The 24,669-nt window shown below is 37.4% G+C and overlaps 1 protein-coding gene across 3 annotated transcripts in view; it reads left to right on the forward strand.

Annotated features, from left to right (window-relative positions):
* Positions 1 to 12,054: 12,054 nt before the first annotated feature.
* LOC136033847 (uncharacterized) overlaps positions 12,055 to 24,669 on the forward strand; it is a 32,138-nt gene continuing 19,523 nt past the window's right edge. The window contains exons 1-2 of one of the 3 annotated variants that reach the window (XM_065714799.1): positions 12,055 to 12,150; positions 15,611 to 15,922. In XM_065714799.1, the coding sequence (XP_065570871.1) occupies positions 15,866 to 15,922 (57 nt within the window). In that variant the 5' untranslated portion in view covers positions 12,055 to 12,150; positions 15,611 to 15,865. Of the gene's footprint in view, positions 12,151 to 15,610; positions 15,923 to 18,870; positions 19,094 to 24,669 lie in introns of those variants that run through there. The other 2 variants (XM_065714801.1, XM_065714800.1) reach the window with 2 other exon arrangements.

A 24,669-nucleotide genomic window follows, 5' to 3' on the forward strand; every position in this document is an offset into this window, starting at 1 on the left:
AACAAGAAACAAATAAATACGCATCCATGGTTTTTCTTCTGGCAAAAATTACAAAATTCAACATTTTTGCAGATATGAGCTTGAAACCTCTACAATAGGGTTCTTTGATACGCTGAATCTAATGGTGTGATTTTCATTAAAACTTTATGACAGTCAGGGGGGTCTTTCCCCCTTTTTTTGAAAATTAGACAAATTTTCTCAGCTTCGTAGCTTATGATGGGTAAGTCTAAGCTTAATGAAACTTATATATTTCGAATCAGCATATTAAGTTCATTCTTTTTTTATATCTATTGGTATCGAAATTCCATTTTTTTTAATTTTCGGTTACTATTGAATCGAGTCACTCCTTACAGTTCGTTATCACGAACTGTTTGATTACCCATCAAAATCCAAACAGAGATTAGTGAAATATTGATCGTTTACCAAAAGTATTGTATTCATAAAACTTTTACAGTTTTATGATATGTAATTAAATAAATAGAAAAGATTTTTCAAATAAATTAAGGAGCAAGTTTAGAGATTAAAACAAATATAAACTACTCTGTATATAAGGGGGACTTTCCCCTTCTCAACACTTTGCTCAAAAGTTTTTTAGTGCTTTGAAAAAAGCCAACTTCACAGTAAAGAATTAGGAGCTAAGGAGGAGATAGTCCCCTTCATACAAAGAAAAATTTGTCCAAACATGTTTCAAATCTGTTCCTTACTTTCATTTGAAAATTTCTTTTTTTTTTATTTAATTTTGGATTGTTTTCCAAATCAAACCCCGGCCTAACAAAGATATAATTTGAGCTACCGGTCCCTTAAATCCATGATTAATCATTTGTAAAATGTGTAAATCATTATTGTACGTTGATTAGAACCGTCCTATGTTTAACTTTGCAATATCAACTTTGGATAAAATTCGATTATGCTTAAAAAATTGGCAGTGAATAGTAAATTCGGTAAAAATTTCTTGTTAATATTACTGCTAAAGAATTTCGGTTGTAAAGGAGTATTATTGTTAATATGGATGGAAATTCTGTGAGACTTTTGATCTTCTATATAACTGAAGCTATCACAACCTCTATAATAGGATTTTCTTATCATTAAATACATTACATACATTTGTTTAAATACATTGAAGGACTTCCAATAAATAGAAAAAGAAAAATATTACCATTTAAAATTGCTGAAAACTAAGTTCCTAGCAGTATTTGCCACCCGAAAAAAATTTCCTGGCGGAACAGATGATGACCTGCCTTGCCTTTTCCACCTTTGTGCTGGTAGATATGGGAATTTCACAATTTAGCTGTACAGAGAAACAATTTAATTCATTCATACTCCCACCTTACCTCTTTCAACATTTAACTGAAATCTCATGAAGAGTAGGCAGTTTGTCCATTAGAATGTTCTTTTTAGGAAACATCCTACCCTTAACCTAAATAATTACTCACCCCCCCCCCTCGTTATAGCAGATACGCAATTAAAATCACCAAACGTAGCCTAGTTTCATTACAAATAAAGCGAATCAACTTGGCTGAATCCAGTACTGCCACTGTGTGACATTATTTCTTTTTCAACTAGGAAGCCTGAAGTATAGTTATTGATACTTTTAAATCAATGAGCTTCTCAGAATTTTAAATTGATTGCAAATTCGTCCTCTTTGGGATAAAGTCATAGTTTGGTGTCCTAAAATGGCAGAAAACAAGACTTTCTGACCTAATCTGTGTGATCACTTAAAAACGAGCTTAAAATTTAAATTTCAATGAGCTCCCTCCCAATTTTCCTAGACCTTCAGTTTGATATAATCACCCTGAGAAAAATACAAAACAAATAAACATGCATCGACGAAGTTTCTTCTGAAAAAAAAGAACAAGAGCTAAGAGCTCATATGGCCCTTGTGACGAGGTCGGAAGAGTCAAGAGCTCATATGGCATGAGCTCTAGCAAAATTCTTAGAATCAATATATTAATTTAAAACAAAAATCAGAGGCTTAATGCCGGTCGGGATTTAAAATAAGAGCTCTGATACACAAGGTCCTTCTAAATATCAAAATTCATGAAGATCCGATCACGCACTCGTAACTTAAAAATACCTCAATTTTTCCTATTTTCCTCTCCCTTTCTCCCTTTCATACCTCATATGGTATGAGCTCTAGCAAAATTCTAAGAATCAATAGATTGATTTAAAAGGAAAGTCAGAGGCTTAATGCCGGTTGGGATTTAAAAAAAGAGCTCTGAGCCATGAGGTCCTTCTAAATATAAAAATTCATTAAGACCCAATCACCCACTCGTAACTTATAAATACCTCATTTTTTCTAACTTTTTCTCTCCATTCAGCTCCCCAGATGGTCGAATCGGGGAAAACTACTTTATCAAGTCAATTTGTGCAGGTCCTAAACACGCCAACCAATTTTCATCGTCCTAGCACGTCCAGAAGCACCGAACTCGCCAAAGCACTGGACCCCCTAGCTCCCTCAAAGAGAGCGGGCCCAGTCAAATTACTTCAATGACGTATCTACAACATTTGCTTATTCTACCCACCAAATTTCCTCCCGATCTCTCCACTCTAAGCGTTTTCCAAGATTTCCAGTTTTCCCCTCCAACTCCCTCCAATGTCACCAGATCTGGTCGAGATTTAGAATAAGAGCTCTGAGACATGAGTTCCATTTAAATATCGAATTTCATTAAGATCCGGTCACCTGTTCTTAAGTTAAAAACACCTCAATTTTTCTAATTTTTCCGAATTATCACCCCCTCCAACTACCCCAAAGAGAGCGGATTCAGTCTGGTTATGTCAATCACGTATCTAGGACTTTTGCTTATTCTTCCTACCAAGTTTCATCCTGATCTCTTCACTCTAAGCGTTTTCCAAGATTTCCGGCTCACCCCACCCAACTCCCTCCAAAGACACTGGATTTGGTCGGGATTTAAAATAAGAGATCTCAGTTATGACGTTCATTATGATCCAGTCACCCGTTCGTAAGTTAAAAATACCTTAATTTTTCCCAATTAACATCCCCAACTCCCCCAAAAAGAGCAGATTCAGCCCGTTATGTCGATCACGTGTCTAGGACTTGTGCTTATTGTTCCCACCAAGTTTCATCACGATCTGTCAATTCTAAGCGTTTTCCAAGATTTCCCGTTTCCCTCTCCAACGCCCCCCAATAGTACCGGATACGGTCGGGATTGTGGATCCGTTCCGGTTATGTCAATCACGTATCTAGGACTTGTGCTTATTTTTCCCATCAAGTTTCATCCCGATCCCTCCACTCTAAGCGTTTTCCAAGATTTTAGGTTTCTCCCTCCAATTCCCCCCCAGTGTCACCGGATTTGGTCGGTATTTGAAGTATGTGCTCTGAGACACGATATCCTTCTATATATCAAATTTCATCAAGATCCCATCACCTTTTCGTAAGTTAAAAATACCTAATTTTTTCTAATTTTTCCAGATTAAACGTTCCCCCAATCCCCCCCCCAGATGTTCGAATCGGAGAAACTATTTCTACTTAAATCTGGTCTGGTCCCTGGTGTGCCTGCCACATTTCATCGTACTGGTTTATCTGGAAGTGCCTAAACTAGCAAAACCAGGACCGACAGACCGACAGAATGTCATTTGGTAAATACCAAGGGCCATGAAAAGCGATATTCCACCCTTTGAAGATTGGAGCTTGAAGTTTGACTCTTTCTCTCAATTCTACTTTATTAAACAGTAAAAGACTTTAGCGTAAAGAGCGGGGCGTTGAGAAGGGAACAGCCCCTTTCATACACGGAGTAATTTCTGTTCGTTTTAAGTTTTAATGTCGGTCCTTACTTTCAGTTAAAACAAGAGCTAAGAGCTCATATGGCACTTGTGACGAGGCAAGAAGAGCTAAGAGCCAAGAGCTCATATGGTACGAGCTCTAACAAAATTCTAAGAATCAATAGATTGATTTAAAAGTAACATCAGAGGCTTAATGCCGGTCAGGATTTAAAATAAGAGCTCTGAGTCACGATATCCTTCTAAATATCAAAATTCATTAAGATCCGATCAGCCACTCGTAAGTTTTAAATAACTCATTTTTTCTAATATTTTTTCTCCCTTTAGCCCCCCAGATGGTCGAATTTGGGAAAACGACTTTATCAAGTCAATTTGTGCAGCTCCCTGACACGCCTACCAATTTTCATCATCCTAGAACGTCCAGAAGCACCAAACTCGCCAAATCATTGAACCCCTCCCCCCAACTTCCCCAAAGAGAGCGAATCCAGTACGGTTACGTCAATCAAGTATCAAGGACATTTGCTTATTCTATCCACCAAGCTTCATCCCGATTCCTCCATTCCAAGTGTTTTCTAAGATTTCCCCCTCCAACTCCCCCCAATGTCAACAGATCTAGTCGGGATTTGAAATAAGAGCTCCGAGACATAAATTCCTTCTAAATATCAAATTTCATTAAGATCCGATCACCTATTGGTAAGATAAAAATATCGCAATTTTCACGTTTTCCAAGAATTCAGGTTTTCCCCTCCAACTCCCCCCAATGTCACAGGATCTGGTCGGAATTTAAAATTAGAGCTTTAAAGCACAAGATCCTTCTATATATCACATTTCAGTAAGATCTGGTCACCCTTTCGTAAGTTACAAATACCTCATTTTTCCAAATTACCCCCCCGCCAACTCTACCAAAGAGAGCAGATCCAGTCCGGTTATGTCAGTCACGTATCTTAGACAGGTTTTTATTCTTCCCATCTAGTTTCATCCTGATCTATCCGCTTTAAGTATTTTCTAAGATTTCCGGTCCCCCCCAACTGCCCCCCCCCCAATTACGCTGGATCCGGTTGAGATTTAAAATAAATACGTCATTTTTTCTAATTTTTCAGAATTAACCCCCCCCCAATAGAGCGGATAAGTTCCAATTATGTAAATCACGTATTTAAGACTTCTGCTCATTTCTCCCACCAAGCTTCATCCCGATCCCTCCAATCTAAGCGTTTTCCATGATTTTAGGTTCTCCCCCCTCCCAATCCCCCCCTATGTCAATAGATCCGGTCGGGATTTAAAATAAGAGCTTTGAGACACGATATCCCCCTAAATATCAAATTTCATTGAGATCCGATCACCCGTTTGTAAGTTAAAAATAACTCATTTTTTCTAATTTTTCAGAATTAACCCCCCTCCCAACCACCCCAAAGAGAGTGGATCCGTTCCGGTTATGTCAATCATGCATCTAGGACTTGTGCTTATTTTTCCCACCAAGTTTCATCTTGATCCCTCCACTCTAAGTGTTTTCCAAGATTTTAGGTTTCCCCCTCATAACTCCCCCCCCCCCATTTCACCAGATCCGGTCGGGATTTATAATAACAGCTCTGAGACACGACATTCTTCCAAACATCAACTTTCATTAAGATCTGATCAACTGTTCCTAAGTTAAAAATACTTCATTTTTTCTATTTTTTCCGAATTAACGGGCCCCCCACTCCTCCTCAGATGGTCAAATCGGGAAAAAGACTATTTCTAATTTAATCTGGTCCGGTCCCTGATACGCCTGCCACATTTCATCGTCCTAACTTATCCGAAAGTGCATAAAGTAGCAAAACCGGAACCGACAGACAGACAGACCGACAGAATTTGCGATTGCTATATGTCACTTGGTTAATACTAAGTGCCATAAAAACTAGTTTTTTCTTATTTAATTTCTGAACGTTTTTGAATTAACGCATGTTTGATTTTGGCTCTCCGCACATAAATTATTAAAATGAAATTTGCATATTAATTCTTTTTTTTGGCTAAATGGCTTTCTCTTAGTTTTGATCAGACGATTTTGAGAAATAAGGGGTGGGGAAGGAAGCCTAGTTGCCCTCCAATTTTTCGGTTACTTAAAAAGGCACCTGGACCTTTAAATTTTAACGAACGTTTTTATTAGTAAACAAGAGCTATGAGCTCATATGGCACTTGTGACGAGGCATGAAGAGCTAAGAGCCAAGAGATCATATGGTATGAGCTCTAACAAAATTCTATGAATCAATAGATTGATTTAAAAGGAAAATAAGAGGCTTAATGCCGGTCAGGATTTAAAATAAGAGCTCTGAGTCACGATGTCATTCTAAATATCAAAATTCATTAAAATCCGATCACCCACTCGTATGTTAAAAATACCTAATTTTCTCTAATTTTTTCTCTCCCTTTAGCCCCTCAGATGGTTGAATCTGGGAAAACAACTTTATCAAGTCAATTTGTGCAGCTCACCGCTGCACAAATCACTGATCTCACCGCTTTAAGTATTTTCAAAGATTTCCGGTACCCCCAACTGCCCCCCCCCCAATTACGCTGGATCCGGTTGAGATTTAAAATAAGAGATCTGAGTTACGAGGTCCTTCTAAAAAGGAAATTTCATTAAGATCCGATCATTCCTTGTAAGTTGAAAATATGTCATTTTTTCTAATTTTTCAGAACTACCCCCCCCCCCAAAAGAGCGGATCCGTTCCAATTATCTAAATCACGTATCTAAGACTTCTACTTATTTTTCCCACCAAGTTTCATCCCGATCCCTCCAATATAAGCGTTTTCAATCATTTTAGGTTCCCCCACCCCAAACTCCCCCCAATGTTACCAGATCCGGTCGGGACTTAAAATAAGAGCTTTGAGACACGATATCCTTCTAAATATCTAATTTCATTGAGATCCGATCACCCGTTCGTAAGTTAAAAATACCTCATTTTTTCTAATTTTTCAGAATTACCCCCCCCCTCCAACTACCCCAAAGAGAGCGGATCCATTCCGGTTATGTCAATCATGTATCTAGGACTTGTGCTTATTTTTCCCACCAACTTTCATCCCGATCCCTCCGCTCTGAGTGTTTTCCAAGTTTTAGGTTTGCCCCTCCCAACTCCCCCCGCAATGTCACCAGATCCGGTCGAATTTAAAATAAGAGCTCTGAGACACGGTATCCTTCTGAATATCAAATTCCATTGAGATCTGATCACCCGTTAGTAAGTTAAAAACACCTCATTTTTTCTAATTTTTCTGAATTAACCCCCCTTGCAACTGCCCCAAAGAATGCAGGTCCAGTTCGGTTATGTTAGTCACGTATCTTAGACAGGTTTTTATTCTTCCATCCAGTTTCATCCTGATCTCACCGCTTTAAGTATTTTCTAAGATGTCCGGTTCCCCCGAACTGCCCCCCCCCCAATTACGCTGGATCCGGTTGAGATTTAAAATAAGAGATCTGAGTTACGAGGTGCTTCTAAATATGAAGTTTCATGAAGATCCGATCACTCCTTCGGAAGTTAAAATACGTCATTTTTCTAATTTTTCAGAATACCCCCCCCCCCCCAATAGAGCGGATCCGTTCCAATTATGTAAATCAAGTATCTAAGACTTCTGCTTATTTTTCCCACCAAGTTTCATCCCGATCCCTCCACTCTGAGTGCTTTCAACGTTTTAGGTTTCCCCCTCCCAACTCCCCTCCCCAATGTCACCAGATCTGGTCGGGATTTAAAATAAGAGCTCTTAGACATGATATCCTTCTAAATATCAAATTTCATTGAGATCCGATCACCCGTTCGTAAGTTAAAAATACCTCATTTTTTAATTTTTCAGAATTCCCCCCCCCCTCCAACTACCCCAAAGAGAGCGGATCCGTTCCGGTTATGTCAATCATGTATCTAGGACTTGTGCTTATTTTTCCTACCAAGTTTCATCCTGATCCCTCCACTCTAAGTGTTTTCCAAGATTTTTGGTTTCCCCCTCCCAACCCCCCCCCCCCAATATCACCAGATCCGGTCGGGATTTAAAATAATAGCTCTGAGATACGATATCCTTCCCAACATCAAATTTCATTAAGATCTGATCAACCGTTCATAAGTTAAAAATACTTCAATTTTTCTATTTTTTCCGAGTTAACGGGCCCCCCGCTCCCCCCAGATGGTGAAATCGGGAAAACGACTATCTCTAATTTAATCTGGTCCGGTCCCTGATACGCCTGCCAAATTTCATCGTCCTAGCTTACCTGGAAGTGCCTAAAGTAGCAAAACCGGGACCCACAGACAGACCGACAGACAGACCGACAGAATTTGCGATTGCTATATGTCACTTGGTTAATACCAAGTGCCAAAAAAATATACGTAACTTGAGAATTAACTTACGTAACAAACTTCTATATTCTTATATTTTTATTATGTATATGAGGGGGTTTGTCCCCTCGTTAATACCTCGCTCTTTACTCTAAAGCTTAAGTTTTGTCCCAATTCTTTAAGAATGACCCCTGAATCAGAAAGGCCATAGAATAAATAGTTAAAATAACTAAAAATACTTTAGAATAAAGAACGAGGTATTTAGGAGGAGGATGCGTAATAATCTCTTTTCGTTTCAATTTTTAATGCTACTCCTTACTTTCAATTGAAAAAACTTTTTCATGTTTATTTTTTTATTGTTTTTATGGCACTTGGTATTAACCAAGTGACATACAGCAATCGCAAATTCTGTTGGTCTGTCGGTCTGTCTGTCGGTCCCGGTTTTGCTACTTTAGGCACTTCCAGGTAAGCTAGGACGATGAAATTTGGCAAGCGTATCAGGGACCGGACCAGATTAAATTATAACTAGTCTTTTCCCCGATTTGACCATCTGGGGGGGGGGGGGGAGTGGGGGGCCGGCTAATTCGGAAAAAGTAGAAAAAATGAAGTATTTTTAACTTATGAGCGGGTGATGGGATCTTGATGAAATTTGATGGTTGGAATGATATTGTGTCTCAGAGCCCTTACTTTAAATCATGAGAGGATCTGATGATATTGGGGGGAGTTGGAGGGGGGAAACCTAAAATCTTGGAAAACACTTAAAGTGGAAGGATCGGGATGAAACTTGATGGGAAAAATAAGCACAAGTCCCAGATACATGATTGACATAATCGGAACAGATCCGCTCTCTTTGGGGTAGTTGGGGGGAGGGGGTAATTCTGAAAAAATAAAAAAATGAGGTATCTTTAACTTACGAACGGGTGATCGGATCTCAATGAAATTTAATATTTAGAAGGATATCGTGTCTTAGAGCTCTTATTTTAAATCCCGACAGGATCTGGTGACATTGGGGGGGGGGGTTGGGAGGGGGAACCTAAAACTTGGAAAACACTTAGAGTGGAGGGATCTGGATGAGACTTGGTGGGAAAAATAAACACAAGTCCTAGATACATGAATGACATAAACGGAACGGATCCGCTCTCTTTAGGGTAGTTTGGGGGGGAGGGGGTTATTTCTGAAAAATTAGAAAAAATGAGGTATTTTTAACCTACGAACGGGTGATCGGATCTCAATGAAATTTGATATTTAGAAGGATATCGTGTCTCAGAGCTATTATTTTAAACCCGACCGGATCTGATGACATTGGGGAAAGTTTGGGGTGGGGGAACCTAAAATCATGGAGAACGCTTAGATTGGAGGGATCAGGATGAAACTTGGTGTGAAAAATAATCAGAAGTCTTACATACTTGATTTAAATAATTGGAACGGATCCACTCTATTAGGGGGGGGGTAATTCTGAAAAATAAGAAGAAATGACGTATTTTTAACTTACGAAGGAGTGATCGGACCTTCATGAAACTTCATATTTAGAAGGACCTTGTAACTCAGATCTCTTATTTCGAATCTCAAGCGGATCAAGAATAATTGGGGGGCAGTTGGGGGACCGGAAATCTTAGAAAATACTTAAAGCGGTGAGATCAGGATGAAACTGGATGGGAAGAATAGAATCCTGTCTAAGATACGTGACTGACATAACCGGACCGGATCTGCTCTCTTTGGTGGAATTGGGGGGGGGGGGTAAGTTTGAAAATTGAGGTATTTGTAACTTACGAAAGGGTGACCAGATCTTAATGAAATTTGATATTTAGAAGGATCTCGAGCTTTAAAGTTCTAATTTTAAATTCCGACCAGATCCTGTGACACTGGGGGGAGTTGGAGGGGGAAACCAGAATTCTTGGAAAACGTGGAAATTAGGGTATTTTATCTTACGAATAGATGATCGGATCTTAAAGAAATTTGATTTTTAGAAGGAATTCATGTCTCAGAGCTCATATTTCAAGTCTCGTTCAGGTCTTTTGACATTGGGGGGAGTTGGAGGGGGAAATCTTGGAAAAATACTTGGAGTGGAGGAATCGGGATGAAGCTTGGTGGATAGAATAAACAAATGTCCTTGATACGTAATTGACAGAATCGTACTGGATTCGCTCTTCTTGGGGGAGTTGAGGGGAGGGGTTCAGTGATTTGGTGAGTTTGGTACTTCTGGACGTGCTAGGACGATTAAAATTGGTAGGCGTGTCAGGGAGCTGCACAATTTGACTTGATAAAGTCGTTTTCCCAGATTCGACCATCTGGGGGGCTAAAGGGAGAGGAAAAATTAGGTATTTATAACTTACGAGTGGGTGATCGGATCTTAATAAATTTTGATATTTGGATGGACATCGTGACTCAGAGCTCTTATTTTAAATCCTGGCCGGCATTAAGCCTCTGATTTTCCTTTTTAAATCAATCTATTGATTCATAGAATTTTGTTAGAGCTCATACCATATGATCTCTTGGCTTTTAGCTCTTCTCGCCTCGTCACAAGTGCCTTATGAGCTCTTAGCTCTTGTTTTTTTTTATAGTAATGCTTGAAAATCCTGCACCCTTTTCATTGAGTTTCTCTTCCCCCATGACATATTTATCCAAGGAAAGATCCTCCTACATATCCTCCTCCCCTTAACCCTTCCCCCTCCAAACCAAAAAATCCCCCTGAAAACGTCTATACACTTCCCAATAACCATTACTGTATGACACTGGTCAAAGTTTGTAACTTGCCGCCCCTCCCCCGGGGACTGTGGGGGAATAAGTCATCCCCAAAGACGTAGTTATTATGGTTTTCGACTATGCTGAACAAGATGGTTATCTCAAAATTTTGATCCGTTGACTTTGGGAAAAAATGAACGTGGGAGGGGGCCTAGATGCCCTCCAATTTTTTCGGTCACTTAAAAAGGGCACTGGAACTTTTTATTTCGGTTAGAATGAGCCCTCTTGCGACATTCTAGGACCACTTGGTCGATACGATGACTCCTGGGGAAAAGAAAAAACAAAAATAAATAAACACGCACCCGTGATCTGTCTTCTGCCAAAAAATACGAAATTCCATATTTTTGTAGATAGGAGCTTGAAATTTTTGCAACAGGGTTCTCTGATACGCTGAATGTGATTGTGTGATTTTTTTTTATATTCTATGACTTTTAGGGGCGTTTCCCCCTATTTCCCAAAATAAGGCAAATTTTCTCAGGTTCCTAACTTTCGATGACAAACACTAAATTTGATGAAACTTTATATTTAAAATCGGCGTGAAAATCCGATTCTTTTGATGTATCTTTTAGTATCAAAATTCCGTTTTTTATAGTTTTGTTTACTATTGAGCCGAGTCGCTCCTTACTACAGTTCATTACCACGAACTGTTTGATCACATCCCGACCAGTAAGTGCCAGTGCCAACGTCAAGTGGCTAGAGGGTACATTTCGAAACACTGTTTTGTGACCCAAGCCCCTCGTGAAGGAGCTTGAGCTACTTGTTAAATATCCCGACCATGCTCAAGAACTGAAGTTAGGTTAATCGCAATGAATATACTAAAATATGATGAAAATAGAATACTTTAGCAACATAATTATGGAAACTACAACAGAGAATTAAAGCAGGCCTTCTTGAACGCATTATATTAAATACTAATTCTAAAAAAAATGCCAACTCTATAAATACTTAATTAAAATATTCCTGCATTGTAATTTATCTTTCTCACGCTAAGCTGATTATGTCTGAGCCCACCAAACCCAGAAAAATTAAAACCGTGTGTTAAAGCAATAAGCACACATTTAAGTTATTTTCCATAATAACTGTTCTATTAAAAAGTTATTTTTAATAAGAAGATGTTTTCCTGTCCATGTAACTTAAAGTTGGTTGTTCGAACTGTTTTCGTAAAAAAAAATGCATTTATTTCCTTTGGATTGAATTCCTGTCTCCCATTGATTTGGAAAAACGGGTGTTCTTACTCCCTATCTCATGCGAAATCCCACCTTAGCTAGTTGCCTCCTGGGAGAAATAGTAAAAACTGCCGCTAAATGAAGCTACGATATTCAGTATGTCATGTGCATTCTTGAGGATTAACGTTTATACATTTTATTAGGTTGTCGAGGTGAATGCATTTTTATTTATTTTTTTTTTTTGCTGACAGATTGAAAAATTGTGCTAGCCAATAATAGGTGCTTGTTTTGTAAAACAAACCTCAGAACGCCTAAAACCTTGTACGTTATCATACAAATCGGTAACGTTTGTACTTTAGTAGTATGCAGGGGCGTAGCTTCAGCATTTTTAGGGGGGCAAGAGGGGTCCACCTCCGGATAGTCAGTGAATATGGGTTATCCTTCAGGGGAATGCAGTGATGGTTCTGGCCTATTCAATTTGCTTATATTTACTGTAAGTATTAAGTATTATTAGGATAAGTATAAGTTGGATTATAAATTTACGCCCCTAAAATTTCTGTACCCGGGCAAGTGCCCACTTAACCCCTTTCCTCTAAATGAATGCTAAATATTTGGTTTTAGGCGTTCATTTTGCTAATGCTAATGAAACAAAACTTCAAGATTAATGAAACAAAAACAAAATGTTCAAGATCTTGAGTGTGGTGGCTACGAGACAAAAGTACCAATATTTATTATATAGAGGTGGTTAGGTATTTAATATAATGCGTTCTGGGTGGCCTGCTTTCCATAACATTTGTTGTTGTTTCCATAATTATGTTACTAAAGTATTCTATTCTCTTCATTTTTTGGTATATTTTGTTATGATTAACCTAACTTCATTTCTTGAGTTTGTTCTGGATATTCAACAAGCGCTTAAACTAATTAGGCTATAACCGAATGCGAGAGAAAAACTGGTTTACTCAGATCAAACAAAGCAAACTTCTTGAGTGTGTTCCCGATATTTCAAAAGTAGCTCTAACTCTTCTAAAGGATTAAAATAAGTATAAATCGCCATACGGTATAATAAAAAATAACCATCTAAAACTTCTATTGCATCCAAAACTTGTTAAAATACCAATACCGCTAAAAATTTAATCTGATTCTTTAAATTGGTTAAGTGGAAGCCTACCCAACCATATACTTATTAAAAAATTTGAAAAACCCGGGAACTCAATTTATAGTGAAAAGGACTCCATAATTAGTTTTGTTGTTTTACACTTAGCGTGATCGAAAATAGGGAACTTGTGTGGAAATCAGCAGAAAAAGGGCGAAAAAATATATAACCATAAAGGTTCAGAAACTGTAAACTTTCTGATTGTTGTACCAAAAGATAAACTGTCATAAATCTAAGCTGTGTTAATATGGATAAAATTAAATTTATACAAGATGAATAACGTCAAATTATTAAATAACTGCATAACCTACAAAAAGATTTCCAAAAAGACCAATTTGGCTGTGCTATATTATTATACAAAAAAAAAAACAAATAAACACGCATCCGTGATCTGTCTTCTGGCAAAAAATTAAAAATTCTACATTTTTTTTAGATAGCTTGAAACTTCTACAGTTGTGTTATCTGATGCGCCGAATCTGATGGTGTGGTTTTCGTTAAGATTCTATGACTTTTAGTGGGTGTTCCTCCCTATTTTCTAAATAAGGCAAATTTTCTCAGGCTCGTAACTTTTGATGGATAAGACTAAACTTGATGAAACCTATATATTTAAAATCAGCATAAAAATGCAATTCTTTTCATGTAACTCTTGGTATCAAAATTCCGTTTTTAGGGTTTCGGTTACGTTTGAGCCGGGTCGCTCGTTACTACAGTTCGTTACCACGAACTGTATGATATTTATCATTTCAGTTGACAATTGGCATATAAATAGAATATCATATTTTATTCTGATTTAAAAAATATCACTTTTATTATTTAACTTTTAAATATTTCCTCTAGCCTGTATTTGTTCATTAGCCCGACTGAGCATAACGGTTGTACTACCCTTCTGATTGCTGCATTGCTTGACGATCAGATGTAGAAAATTTAAGTGTTGCAGCCGTTTGGTTGGGCTTGTTTTTAAATCAAAATATATAAAAAACAGGGTTTTTCAACTGAAAGTAAGGAGCTACGTTAAAACTTAAAACGAACAGAAATTATTCTGTATAGGGAGGACTGTCACCTCCTCAATCCCTTGCTCTTTACACTTGAGGATTTTAGTACTTTAAAAAAATTCTTATTCCAAACACAACGGGCATTGTGTTTCCTGAGTCGCTCTTAAGGAATTGGGACAAAAAGTCAAACTCCAGTCATTCTACAAGTCGTTTAGTCAAACTTACAAGTACCTTCTTTTCTTATAAATATTAGCAATGTCTTTTTAATACATGAAAAAAAGTCGAAAAATTTTTCAAGTTCAGTTCAGAATCGCTAAAGTTATTATCTAAACTGCAAAAATATTTACGGTGCCTGAGCAATAATTTTAATGTTTTAATTCAAACAAAAAAAATACCTAAAATTTTTAAAATTAGTTTAGAAGACAAGGTTAGACGACAAGTGACAATGAGAATCCATATAGATTATAGAAGCCTGCCACGTGCCGAGTGCCTTGGCTAGGTGGCGAAGCCACCGGGCTCCCGGCAATTTTCGTGAAACAGATTACGATGCAGATACATTTTATGAAAAAATCTGGTTTCATAGCCACAAAGACAAAACTCAATTTAGTTTGCTACGCATAGTGATAGATAGTGTCTGAACATGAATTTTGAAATGAAGATTTGGGATTTGCCAAAGACTGGAAAAGAGGCAATTATATTTTTCCAGGATAAGGGGTTGTTGCCCACAACAAAGTAGTGCGTCAATGGACACAACGTGACTTTATACTCTTACGAGAAGGAACAATTAGGTTAGGTTAGGTTTACCCAATTAAAATGTACCTACATCGTAGTTTGTTTCACGAAAGAACCTAACTTCACTTATTGAATGTGTTCTGAATAATACACAAGTGCCAAAAAAAAATTCGGTAATGCTGTTTTCTAACAATGATTTTTACTTTGGTTTTCTTTTTTGAGGTTTTTGAATTGTTGTAATCCCTTGTTAAAATATTTACAAATATTTTTATAATTACCAGTTTTTTGCTCTTACGCAATTTAACGTCTTTTCATACTAAGGCTATTCAAAGATATTTTATTATTACCGCAAGTCCGATTTCTAACAACGATTTCTACTAAGCTTCAAACTTTTTTTTTGTTTTTAGGTTTTTTTGAATTGTTGTGATCCCTTGTCAAAATATATTCAAATATTTTTGCAATTACCAGTTTTTTGCTTTTTACGCAATTTAATATAAACTTCTCACCTGAAAATCTTCAATTTTTCCACATAAGTTTTGACAAGTGTGACAACGTCATTACAATGCTGATGTATATAAAAATGACGTCATTCGCATTTTTTCTTATATATATATATATATATATATATATATATATATATATATCCTATATAATATATGTTATGTTATTAGCTCATATAAATATTTCCTTATTATAAAGTTATAAGTTCTGTATCGGTTAATTGATTTTACATATTTGGGATAAGAAGCTCTGGCATTTGCAGTAGCTGTTTATTTTTATTAATTTTTTTTACAGGTCGTGCCAAATGCCATCAACGGTAGCCCAGCTCCGTGTGCCCTTCTATTTGATCTTATTATTAATTTGGCACAACATTCAACCTTTTTGAGTGATTCCACAATGTAGGAAAAAAGCCCATTAATGTGAGGCAGGGAATGGCCTGTGCCCCATACAAATGGGGCAAGCTTCTATTAATTTATGTCGTAACAGAATTACAATTAGTGATCGTTTTTAATTTTCAATTTCAACTTGGTTAACTTTTTGGATAAGTTTATGGAAGATTTATACTTTGGAACGAAGCAAAAGTCACTCTACCTAAAACAAGGAGAGGTATGTTCGTATTTTTAAAAAAAGTAATTATTTGTGTGTTACTGATGGTTTTTAGCGGATACCATGTCAAAACTATTGTTCTTATTTTTAGATGGGGTATATTTGATATTGTCAAATCCTTAATTAGTTTTCAAAATAAATTTACGTATTTTTCTTGACTGTTTATTTATTAATTACATAAAATCCTGATTTCAAGGGTATTTAAACTCAAATGGACGGTTTCGGGCGTATAGGGCGGGGGGGGGGGGGAACAGATGGCTTTTTGGTTCTCGAACTCTCCTCTGGAAATATTGAAGTTCCTACACCTTCCACTGCAATTTCTTATATTCTCATCATAACTGACCTTTTGTTATTTTTTTTTTTTTTAAAGTTAACCCACTCCAAAATAAAGCCCAGTGCACATTCCAGATGCCTGGAATATCTCTGTTACTGTTTTTATGTCCATTTTTTGTTGGAATGCCCCCTGTTGTCGTAATGTAGGTGGTTGCACAAGAATGCATCTTTTCCTGGTGAGGGGTCGTTAAAAATTACAAAGCAGACAGCTCTCGATTTTTTTAAATGAAATTTGCACAAAACCATGCAAGTTATAGTGTGGCCGCACTTGCCCGCTGCTACGACCAGGGGTGGATCTAGAGAAAAAACCTCGAAAGGGAGAATGTGACCAATGTGCCAATGAGCAAAATCTGGGGAGGGGCAATGTGGCAAGGGCGCCAATAATTGACCACATTGACAAATTTACTTAGGAAATAGTGAAAAACAGAAAAAAAGATTGAGTGGGCCAAAAAATCTTAGGAGTCCCCCGGCCCCCCGGAACCGCCAGTGGCTACGACTTGCCCTGCGTTCATTAGAGCTTATTGCAATTAGTTACAATAACACATTGAATAAGCGCAGTTGCAGTGCTCAACTGAATTCCGTTTGAACATCAAAATGTTTTTTTTGCAGACGAAAATCAAAAGAATCTTGGAAACCCATATAACTAACCTTTGAAGCTAAGCAACAATAAAGTTACCTTATACTGATCGATTGATAAATATACCAAGAATTTTGTATCATACAGTTCGTGGTAACGAACTGCAGTAAGGAGCGACCCGGCTCAATAGTGAACGAAACTCTAAAAAACTGAATTTTAATAATAAAGGATACATTAAAAGAATTGGATTCTTATGCTGATTTTAAATATATAAGTTTCATCAAATTTAGTCTTACTCAGCAAAAGTTACGAGCCTTAGAAAATTTGCCTTATTTTGGAAAATAGGGGGAAACACCCCCTAAAAGTCATAGAATTTTAATGAAAATAACACCATCGCATTCAGCGTATCAGAGAACCCTATTGTAAAAGTTTCAAGCTCCTATCTACAAAAATGTGGAACTTCGTATTTTTTTGCGATAAGACCGTTTTTGACATAAAAATTGGAGGGCACCTAGGCCCCATCCCATGCTCATTTTTGTCCAAAGTCAACGGATCAAAATTTTGAGATTGCCATTTTGTTCAGCATGGTCGAAAAAAATAATAACTATGTCTTTGGGGATGACTTACTTCTCCACAGTCCCCGGGGGACGGGCTGCAAGTTACAAACTTTGACCAGTGTTTACATACAGTAGTGGTTATTGGGAAGTGTACAACCGTTTTCAGTTTTTTTTGGGGGGTTGAGGGGAGGGGTTACGTGAGAGGATCTTTCCTTGGAGGAATATGTCATGGGAGAAGAGAAATTCAACGAAGGGGGTGCAGGATTTTCTAGCATTATTGTAAAAAAAAGAAAAAAATAAATATGAAAAAGTTTTTCAACTGAAAGTAAGGAGCAGCATTAAAACTTAAAATTAACAGAGGTTATTACGCATACGAGGGGCTCTTCTCCTCCTAAATACCTCGCTCTTAACGCTAAAGTATTTTTAGTCATTTCAACTATTTATTCTACGGACTTTCTGATTCAGAGGTCATTCTTAAAGAATTGGGACAAAATTTAAGCTTTAGAGTAAAGAGAGAGGTATTAACGAGGGGACAAACCTCCTAATATACATAATGAAAATATACGAATATAGAAATTCGTTACGTAAGTTTATTCTTAATCTAGGTATATTTTTTACCAATAGAAACGTTCGTTAAAAATTAAAAGTTCTAGTTGTCTTTTTAAGTAACTGAAAAATTGAAGGGCAACTAGGCCTCCTCCCGGTCCCATTTTTCTCAAAATCGTCTGATCAAAACTAAGAGAAAGCCATTTAGCCAAAAAAAGAATTAATATGCAAATTTCATTTGAATAATTTACGTGCGGAGCGCCAAAATCAAACATGTATTAATTCAAGAACGTTCAGAAATTTAATTAAAAAAACTAGTTTTTTTTAACTGAAACTAAGGAGCGACATTAAAACTTAAAACGAACAGAAATTGCTCCGTGTATGAAAGGAGCTGTTCCCTTCTCATCGCTCCACTCTTTACCCAAAAGTTTTTTACTGTTTAATAAAGTAGAATTGAGAGACTCAAACTTTAGCGTAAAGAGCGAGGCGTTGAGAAAGGAACAGCCCCTTTCATTCACGGAGTAATTTCTGTTCGTTTTAGGTTTTAATGTCGCTCCTTACTTTCGGTTAAATTTTTTTTTTTATATATTTAATATTTTAAAGAGCGAATTGCAGCTCATTCACATCTAAAGCGCAAAAAGCAAATGCTTATTCAATAATCGCAATTACCTATTTAACGGGACAAAAATTATAGTCAGTTTCGATAAGCTTATTGAACGTGGGCTTGAGTATTTAAAGACTACATTTTCATGTTAAAAGACTGTTTTGCAGATTATAATTCCAAGGTAATGTACTACTAAATAAAATCAGTTACATATTAATTTATTTGAACCACAACCAGAAAACTTTTATCGCATATTACACAATTTGGAAGGGCGGAGTCTAATAGCATTCCCTACGTCATATAGATGGGAGAGAGACAGTGGGCGCGCAAGGCGGATTGCTTATTTCCCCATACAAACGGGTGTTCTATGTGAAAAGGTGGTGAGGTGATTGAAATTTGTCAAAATATTTGAAGAATTTTTGCTCTAATTTGTGACCAAAATAGTTGTGACGTATATCATTTGAAAGCCCATTTTACAAGGATTTATTTGATATGTAATTGACCCGAAAAGATTCAGAATTGTGGACACAATGACGGAAAGTTTCGATCAGCAGGTGAAGTGTTCTCCTCCTTTTTAATGGCGGAATTGGGTGGTTGGTGTTTTTAAAAATTTGCAATTCCTGGCCAAATTCAAGTTTAGGCCTGCGGTATTTTATCCTCAGGGTTGGTTTTACGAGGGGACTGGGCTGCTGTTTTCATTAATAAACATTAAGAGAATGTATTGATAGGATGACACTTGGAAGTGTTTGGGTAGGGCAGAAAGGCTAGGCCACACTCTTTAGGGATAATTTAATAAAGATCAGCTGGCTATTAGGTTTATTTTAGCTAAACCGGTCTTTATAACACATTAATAATCTTGCTAGTATTTTCTGAGGGTCAAAGGTTTTAGAAAGAGCTATTTTGCCAGAAAAACAATAATATCAAAATACTAGTACTACTTGTTCCACATTCAACACTAAATACCCCCGCCCCCTACCCTTATTGGCCAGATACACCCTTTAGCCATGTATTAAGCTTTCGAATGAAATACTGTAGTAGCCTAATAACATTCTTATTTCATAATATGCAGCAAGTTTCTATTACTCAGTTCTACATGGTTCCCAGTGGTCCTAATTCACAAGATAGAGGGGGAGAATGGATGGTAAAATTATAGTTAATTGACTTCTTGCTATCTCAGAAAGGGCTGAGGTTAAGAAAATGTAACTTTCAGGGATGAATCTACAGACTAAAGTATATCCCGGGAAGGTATTCTGAAGCAACTACCTCCACTGCCTCTCCCTCTAGAGGGCCCTGACCATCTGCAAATACATTTCCTAAATTTTGAGAAAAAAAACATTGATATGGCTCAAAATTCTACTCAAATAACAGGAATTGCATTTTCAGAACTAAAGGCAGAGATAAAGCAACTAGTAACTGGAAATTAAGGTAAAATGTTGTTTTGTCAAAATTTCAATAGGTATAGACCTGTCATGTAGGCGAATTTCAGGGCCCTCTAGAGGGAGAAGGAGTGGGGGTGGGTACTTTAAAGTACCTTCCCGGGACATACTTTAGCCTGTAGACCCATCCCACTCAAATAACAGGAATTGCATTTTCAGAACTAAAGGCAGAGAAAAAGCAAATAGTAACTTAAAATTAAGGTAAAATGTTGTTTTGTCAAAATTTCAATAGGTATAGACCTGTCATGTAGGCAAATTTCAGGGCCCTCTAGAAGGAGAAGGAGTGGAGTATTTCAGGGCCATATTCCCATTAATGGGAGAGGGGGCAATCGTCATGTTTGTAACTAGTCTATCATAGTCTGTGTAAGATTGTTGAATTGGGAATATAATGTTACTATGCTACTCTTTTGTTATTACAGTATCTCATGTAGCCTATTAGAGGAATCTTGCCAAACGTTGGAAAACTTTGAACTAGGCCCAAGTGTTATAAAAATTACCAACATTCATATATGTAAATGACTCGGTAAGTTTTTCTGGTACTTGTGTATTATTAAAAACACGCTCAATAAGTGAAGTTAGGTTATTTCGTGAAACAAACTACGATGCAGGTACATTTTAATGAAATATTTTATATATAGAGGCGGTTAGGTATTTGATATAATACACCCCCCCACCAATGTGCAAATATATAGCCCAAACTTTTGATAAAGCTAATGAAATAAGACGAAAAAAATATTCCTTCTCGTAAGAGTATTAAGTCATGTTGTGTCCATTGACGCACTGTTTTGTTGTGGGCAACATCCCTCATCCTGGAAAAATATAATTGCCTCTTTTTCAGTCTTTGGCAAATCCCAAATCTTCATTTCAAAATCCACGTTCAGACACCATGCGTAGCAAACCGGATTTTCTAAGCAAATATCTTGAGTGTGTTCTGAATTGAGCTGAATCTATTGAATAATGAACAAGTACCAAATATTTAATCAAAACGTACCTGCATCGTAGCTTGTTTCACGAAAGAACCTAGCTTCACTTATTGAGTGTGTTCTGAGTAATACACAAGTACCGTTTTTCTTTTTCAAGACCAGGTTGTATCATTGCAGGATGATTTTTCAGTAAATTCTAATTTTCTTCGCTATGTTCTCCTGTGTAGGCTAGTTCATAATATCATGTTTGGTAGCTATGTATATTCACACCTTCCCTAAAAAATTTAAGCAACCCATATTTAATTTTTTCTTATTAGTAAAAGCTAATGACATATTCGATTCTTACATACTATATCAACCACACTCAAAGAAGTGAAATTTGGTTAATCATAATGAAATATACCAAATATGATAAAGACCTAATGTTTTCGTAACTAAAGGAAAAAATCACTATAATAATAAATATGACCGAAAGAACGAGAGGACGGTGTCTCCCCGGATAATCTTTCAATGAAAATTTCCCCTGGATTACTCGCCCCCTTGGAAAATTCTCCTATATGCAGAATAAATTTTGACTTTAAAAAAGGACAATAATTCTCAATTTTTGATTGCATGAGTATTCCCTGAAGTTTCTACGATTATGAGGGGAAGATTGGAAGAGGAAGGGATACCAACCCTTCTATATTGAATAAATTCTGCTCATTTTGGGGTTTAATGTTACTCTTCACTTTCATAACAATAATGTAGACCAAAAATATTCCCAGAAATGGCGAGAAATTAAATATTACTTTCTACCTCCACCCCTTCCTTAGAACCAATTCTGTATTTACCTGAAGACTCAATGAGAGTTAGGATGTATCGGCATGGAAATGCACCCTTTGAGGCATCTGCCCCCGTCCTAATAACAAAACAATAAGAGAACCCTATTATAGAGGTTTAAAGCTCTCATCTGCCAGTGTTTGGAATTGTGTATGTTTTTTTTTTTTTACCAAAGAAAAGATAATGGAATGGACAAAGAAAGATAATGTAATTGTAACCACTTTCGAGATATCAAAAAGGATCAGGTATCAGAAACGGCTCTAGGATAGAAGTTTTCGTCTTCCAATCACTTTTGATTAAAAAAAGAAATTATATATCTCAATTTCCGATCGAATGAGCATCCTCCAACGTTTCTACGACCATGAGGGTGAGGTAAGGAATGAGGAAGGGACAGCTCCCCTCCTATATGGAATAGATTCAGCTAATGTTTGGGTTTAATGTTACTTTTCACTTTTATGATAACAGCGTAGATCAGAAATATTTCCAGAGATCAAGAGGGATTACATACCAACCTCTACCTCCATCCCCCGGCCTTCCTTAGAACTAATTCTGTATTTATCTGAAGGCTCAATGTATAAGTTTCAGCTTGATACCCTCAGCCGTTCCTTAGATATTGCTGATACATCCTTTTTATAACCAGCATTTACATAATATGTTTTGATTGTGTTCATCATTCCTGTCCAAAGCTGGGGATTGTTATGCCATCCCTAAAGGCATTGTTGTTTGACCTTTAGACTATTTCAAAATTTTGATCGAATGTTTTCGTTGAGAAGGCATCTAAAGAAGGTATGGGAGGGAAACTGGCAGTCCTCCAAATTATTTAAAACACCTCCCTCAGCATGCCCTGAAAGCTTAAATTTAACATCGTTGATATTATAGTGCCTTTGAGTTAGTTTGAGATCCCTCTTAAAATCCTTCCAAGTTTCACCCTAATACCCTTGGTGTTTTTGGATACACCAAGGATCATCCCCTTTTCCTGATCATAAATCCTTCATGTGAACAATGGATAAATTGCATAATTTACAATTCTTGTCCCGGGGCTGTGGGATCATGATATCCCTGAAGGCATACCTATTAGACCGTTCCACTAGTTTTAACAAAATGAACGTTACGAATTGTGACCTTTGTTAAGAAGAGAAGGCAAATAAAAAGGGCAAGGAGGAGGGCATGTTGCCCTCCAGTCACTTTTGACGCTTAAAAAGGGCACTGGAGCTTTTAATTTGCAATTCATTGATCCCTCTCCGAAGTTTGAACAAAGGCAATTCCATATGAATTCCCTGTGGAAAAAAAATAATGAATTGAAGATTGAAGCCTTATGGCGGTTCTATAGGCTACGTTATAGCATTTTTTTATGGCACTTGGTATTAACCAAGTGACATATAGCAGTCGCCAATTCTGTCGGTCTGTCTGTCGGTCCCGGTTTTGCTACTTTAGGCACTTCCAGGTAAGCTAGGACGATGAAATTTGGCAAGCGTATCAGGGACCGGACCAGATTAAATTAGAAATAGTCGTTTTCCCGATTTGACCATCTGGGGGGGAGTGGGGGCCCAGTTAATTCGCAAAAAATAGAAAAAAATGAAGTATTTTTAACTTATCAGCGGGTGATTGGATCTTAATGAAATTTGATGTTTGGAATGATATTGTGCCTCAGAGCTCTTATTTTAAATCCCGACCGGATCTGATGACATTGGGGGGAGTTGGCGGGGGAAAACCTAAAGTCCCGGTTTTGCTACTTTAGGCACTTCCAGGTAAGCTAGGACGATGAAATTTGGCAAGCGTATCAGGGATCGGACCAGATTAAATTAGAAATAGTCGTTTTCCCGATTTGACCATCTGGGGGGGGGAGTGGGGGCCGGCTAATTCGGAAAAAATAGAAAAAATGAAGTATTTTTAACTTATGAGCGGGTGATTGGATCTTAATGAAATTTGATGTTTGGAATGATATTGTGTCTCAGAGCTCTTATTTTAAATTCCGACTGGGTCTGATGACATTGGGGGGAGTTGGAGGGGGGGGAAACCTAAAATCTTGGAAAACACTTAGAGTGGAGGGATCGGGATGAAACTTGATGGGAAAAATAAGCACAAGTCCCAGATACATGATTGACATAATCGGAACTGATTTGCTCTCTTTGGGGTAGTTGGGGGGGGGGAGTAATTCTTAAAAATTAGAAAAATGAGGTATTTTCAACTTACGAACGGGTGATCGGATCTCAATGAAATTTGATGTTTAGAAGGATATCGTGTCTTAGAGCTCTTATTTTAAATCCCGACCGGATCTGGTGATGGGGGCGGGGAGTTGGGAGGGGGAAACCTAAAACTTTGGAAAACACTTAGAGTGGAGGGATCGGGATGAAACATGGTGGGAAAAATAAACACAAGTCCTAGATAGATGATTGAGATAAACGGAACGGATCCGCTCTCTTTTGGGTAGATGGGGGGGGGTATTTCTGAAAAAATGAGGTATTTTTAACTTACGAACGGGTGATAGGATCTCAATGAAATTTGATATTTAGAAGGATATCGTGGCTCAGAGCTCTTATTTTAAACCCGACCGGATCTGGTGACATTGGGGGTGTGAGTTGGGAGGGAGAAACCTAAAAATTGGAAAACACTTAGAGTGGAGGGATAGGGATGAAACTTAGTGGAAAAAAACACGAGTCCTAGATGCATGATTGACATAACCAGAACGGATCCGCTCTCTTTGGGGTAGTTGGGGGGGGGGGGTTAATTCTGAAAAATTAGAAAAAATGAGGTATTTTTAACTTAAGAACGGGTGATTGGATCTCCATGAAATTTGATTTTTAGAAGGATATCGTGTCTCAAAGCTCTTATTTTAAATCCTGACCGGATCTGGTGACATTGGGGGAAGTTTGGGGTGGGGAAACCTAAAATGATGGAAAACGCTTTGATTGGAGGGATTGGGATGAAACTTGGTTGGAAAAATAAGCAGAA

This window comes from Artemia franciscana, chromosome 12 (genome assembly GCF_032884065.1).
Source record: "Artemia franciscana chromosome 12, ASM3288406v1, whole genome shotgun sequence".
Taxonomy (NCBI): domain Eukaryota; kingdom Metazoa; phylum Arthropoda; class Branchiopoda; order Anostraca; family Artemiidae; genus Artemia; species Artemia franciscana.